The following is a 3,989-nucleotide window of genomic DNA, read 5'->3' as shown; positions in this document are numbered from 1 at the left end:
ACCATGGGGGGGCCGTACCATTGGGGTGGGGGGCACGTTAGGTAGAAGTGACCACTTCTATTTCTACCTTTGTTCCAAAGGGAACAAAAATGTTCGAAAAACAGAGGATAAAAATGAAGGCAAGAGGGAGAAGGGAAACTGGAACTCTCTCCAGTTCGTTTTCCTAAGGTTTCTATCCCAATGGCGAATTTTTAAAAATCCGGGAGCCCCCAAAGAGATAAGCAGGTAAACACATTTTCTAAATGGCTCCTTTGGAAATGCCAGGCCCTTCCCGGGGCACCTCCCACCCTGAGCTGCTAGCGAATGTTAACCGAGGGCCAGGCCCGTCTGGGGGGCCCCACCCACCGCTGACGAGGAGCAGTTGGGTCTCCCGAGCCACATCTGGTCGTTTTACTTCAGCCGAATTCTCTGAATATTCGTCCCATTTCCATAACTGAGGTGTGCGTACGCCAGAACCTACTCCCTTTGGCAGAGGCTCCCCCCACAATGCCAGCCCGCCATTTGGCAGGGTATCACTGGGCAGGGTGGCTGGTCGTCCCCCCACCCCCACCCCTCGCCGGGAGGAGGGAAGTGTGCCGTCCCGGGGAGGTAAGGGATCGAGCCGTGGTTTCAGGGGCCCCGGTCTGGTCTTTCCTTACACGCCCTGCTGTGGTTCGCCGATTCCCCAAACGAGGTCATAAAGAAGTCACTGGGAATGTTTGGATAACTGACTCCCCTTCCAATGCGGATTCTGAGCAATGACAACATCCAAATGATGTTTGTTGTCCCGGGGCTAGGCAGATATCTGCCGTGAAACAGATGTCTGGGAACATCTGGAAAAGATCATAATGTAACCCTATGAGTGACAGCAGCTCCAGTCAGCCACATCGCTGCTTTTCCCACCCGTCCTGCAGACTCTCGGGATATGCCTGCACCTCCTCAGCGCCCCTTGCCTTTGGGGCCCTTCCTCCCTTCCCTTCCTCTGGTTGGAGGGGGGCGGGAGGGACTCCCAGGGCATGTGACTTTGTCATTTGCCCACCAGCCGCCCTCCTGGACTTCATGATCTCCAGAAACTCATCCCTGTGCAAGATGAGATCCAAGCTCTTAATAATGTCCTCAGAGAGCGTCTACTAGTTACTCACTCGGGCTCTGCCCACCCAACAGTCATCAGGGTTTGTAGTTTTGCTCCCAGCTGGACTTCAGCGCTAGGGGGAGGGGGGCAGAGGAAAGGGCTTCGGGTCTTCCCCAAAAGAGCCACCACCGGAGGAGCAGAAGTGATTTTCCATTCAGTCACAGGCAGTGAACTCAGAGCTATAGTGTTACCTTTCATGTTCTTGTCACTCAACCTGTTGCCTGGCCCAGAGGGACAGACTAGGGGCCCTCTTCTTCTCCCATAATCCTCTAAGTCCTAATTCTTCTCACTCTCTTTCATTGCACAGGCCTTTAGAAACCTTTCCAAGCAAATCAGCACCCCGATTGTTATCTGGCAAATTCCGAGTTGTAGACACTGTTTGCTCTAACCAAGGTGCACCCACGTGTCCCAGTTCTATCTGGAAGAGCGCTTAAGTAGCACGCTAATACAATTATTTATTGCCCATCCATTGATTCGATTAGATCACAGGACAGCTGGAGACAAGGCTAGAAAGTGCTTTTGCTTTGTTCTGATAATAATCCTTATTACTCAGAATGATGAGATCAAGAAGTCATGAATTCTACAAAAGCGAATTAATTATCCTCTCTTTATAGCTGGCAAACAGAGCACAGAAGGAAACTAGAGATCAGGACTGGAGGCTGGGTTTGACGCTTCTTTGCTCCATCCCCATCCAATATCATTTTCCCACTTTGGGCCTCTTCTAACCAGGGCCAGGGCACCTTTCTGGATTGGGGTTGCTTTTGTTTTCTTTTTTAACACTCCTTTTTTCTCAGTGTGATGTGGGAGGGCTTTTCACTCTCCCCAGAAACACCTGCCAAGAACTGGCAAGCTTATTCATAATGGGATTTGCCATGAATCACCCTCTCCAAACAGATTTCATCTATTAGAGCACCCGCAAGTCAAATATCCCATGTGACTCTATTAGAAGGAAAGGTCATCATAAATAAATAAAATGGTTCACTGGACAGTTTAATCTTGGAACAAACCTAGCCTAAACCCAGAAACAGCTGAGCAAGATGAACAAGGATGAGGATGTCTCAAACTCTCTGTACACCAGAAAACCCTCAAAGAAGAGCAGGATTAAAAAAAAACATCTCAGGGGCTTTGAAACTTTCTGATCTGTAAAATGAGGAGATTCTTACCAAAAGGTAGGATGCCGCCCAATAACCAGGGGAACCGTGGCCCAGTGTTCCCCTGAAAGCCATAGCTTATACACCAGTGGTGGGTTTTCATTCACCTCTAGCACTTTCACAGCTTCCTGATGGCTAATGACTGGACTCAGGGGGCATCAAAGGAGCCCAAATTTGCAGTGCCAAACATGTAGTTAGCACTGTACAAGGCATGAATGGTTTCATTAATGCTAATTAATCAATCTCTCTCTCTTCCCCTCTTATTCTCTTTCTCCCTTCCTCTCTCCTTCCTCTCTCTCTTTCCCTCTTATTCTCTCTCTCTGTCTCTGTCTGTCTGTCTGTCTGTCTCTCTCTCTCTCTCTCTCACACACACACATTCTGGAAGTAACCAGAAAGAAAGAGAAAAGAACCCAAGAGTGAAGCAATCAATTTTATTCTTCAGATAAAGTAGCCCAAATCTTTGCTTTCTGGTGACTAGCCTCTTGAAAACAAAACAAAACAGGGAAATTGGGGCTTAGCTTCAGCACTGGTAGCTTGCACATTAGTCACGCCTTGCATCTCTTTTGGAAGAATGGGCATTGCTTGAAGAACCGCAGTTGCAACCGGAACAGTGGTGGTACCAAGAGGTTTGCTGCTCTTCCGGCGGCATGAGCATGGGGATGGCAGAGGCAGTGGCCACCATGGGTATCGAGTAGCATGGGCCATAAAAAGGCAGAAAGCTGGCCAGATGTGTCTGGATGGTCGTCAACTCGGTGTACATCCCCGGGTATACCATAGAACTGAATGAGCTCTGGACAGGGGGGATAGCATGATAGAAAGATGGAGTACCTGCAGCTCCATCTATCCCATACATATTCATTTGAGCATGATTGCCCAGAGGAGCCAGGTGGAAAGGTGGGAATGGGCTGAGCTGGTTCAGCATAGCATGATGAACTCCTCCTGCCAATAGAGGTGGAGCAGAGAAGCCACTTCTGAATTCTAAGCTGCTAGTAAATCTTCCACTGATATGTTGGTTCTCCACAATTTTTGGCTCCATTTCTCTTGAAATTGAAGAAGAAGGAGAAGGAGGAGGAGGAGGAGAAGGAGGAGAAGCAGAAGCAGAAGAAGAACTAGAAGCAGAAGAAGAACTGGAAGAACTGGAAGAAGAAGAACTAGAAGAACTAGAAGAAGAAGAGCTAGAAGAACTAGAGGAAGAAGAACTAGAAGAATTAGAAGAAGAACCAGAAGCAGAAGAAGAAGAAGGAGCGCGAGGAATAGTATAAGTAACAGCAGCAACATGTTTCTTAGCTGACTGGCCAACTTCTTCTAGCCCACAGTAATCTCTTTTTAAGAAGCTCCTGCTTTTATCTTGACTTGGAAAGAATGGAGGGCTCGCTGTATTTTTCACACCCACTCTTCTCTTCAATCTTGACAGCAGGTGGGGGCAGCCTCTCTTAAAATTAGGATTATAGTACAACTGTAACTAAAAATCAAATGAAAAAAATGCATTTACAATCCAAGAGGTACAAGCAGAAGTTTCTAGAAAAAATTCCCATCTTGCTCTATCCCTTTAGAATTATAGATTTTTGGAGCTGGCTAACCCTTAGAGTTCTAAACTGTAGAGATCACCTTCAGCCAACTCCTTGATTTCAAGCACTAGAGAATCATTTCACTAAAACGAATCAATTCTCTCTCTCTCTCTCTCTCTCTCTCTCTCTCTCTCTCTCTCTCTCTCTCTCCCTCCTGCT

At 47.5% G+C, this 3,989-nt stretch overlaps 1 protein-coding gene across 1 annotated transcript; it reads right to left on the bottom strand.

The window, feature by feature from the left end:
• Positions 1–2,721: 2,721 nt before the first annotated feature.
• On the bottom strand, positions 2,722–3,724 carry LOC123256631 (putative protein TPRXL; the record flags this gene model as incomplete). The annotated part of the gene is made up of 1 exon (XM_044685217.1): positions 2,722–3,724. A coding segment is annotated over one exon (921 nt), but the record flags the coding sequence as incomplete, so codon positions are not given.
• Positions 3,725–3,989: the final 265 nt, after the last annotated feature.

Source organism: Gracilinanus agilis, unplaced genomic scaffold (genome assembly GCF_016433145.1).
Source record: "Gracilinanus agilis isolate LMUSP501 unplaced genomic scaffold, AgileGrace unplaced_scaffold7304, whole genome shotgun sequence".
Classification (NCBI taxonomy): domain Eukaryota; kingdom Metazoa; phylum Chordata; class Mammalia; order Didelphimorphia; family Didelphidae; genus Gracilinanus; species Gracilinanus agilis.
The sequence above is the reverse complement of the archived record's forward strand: the minus strand, read 5'-3'. Positions and strand labels throughout refer to the sequence as shown.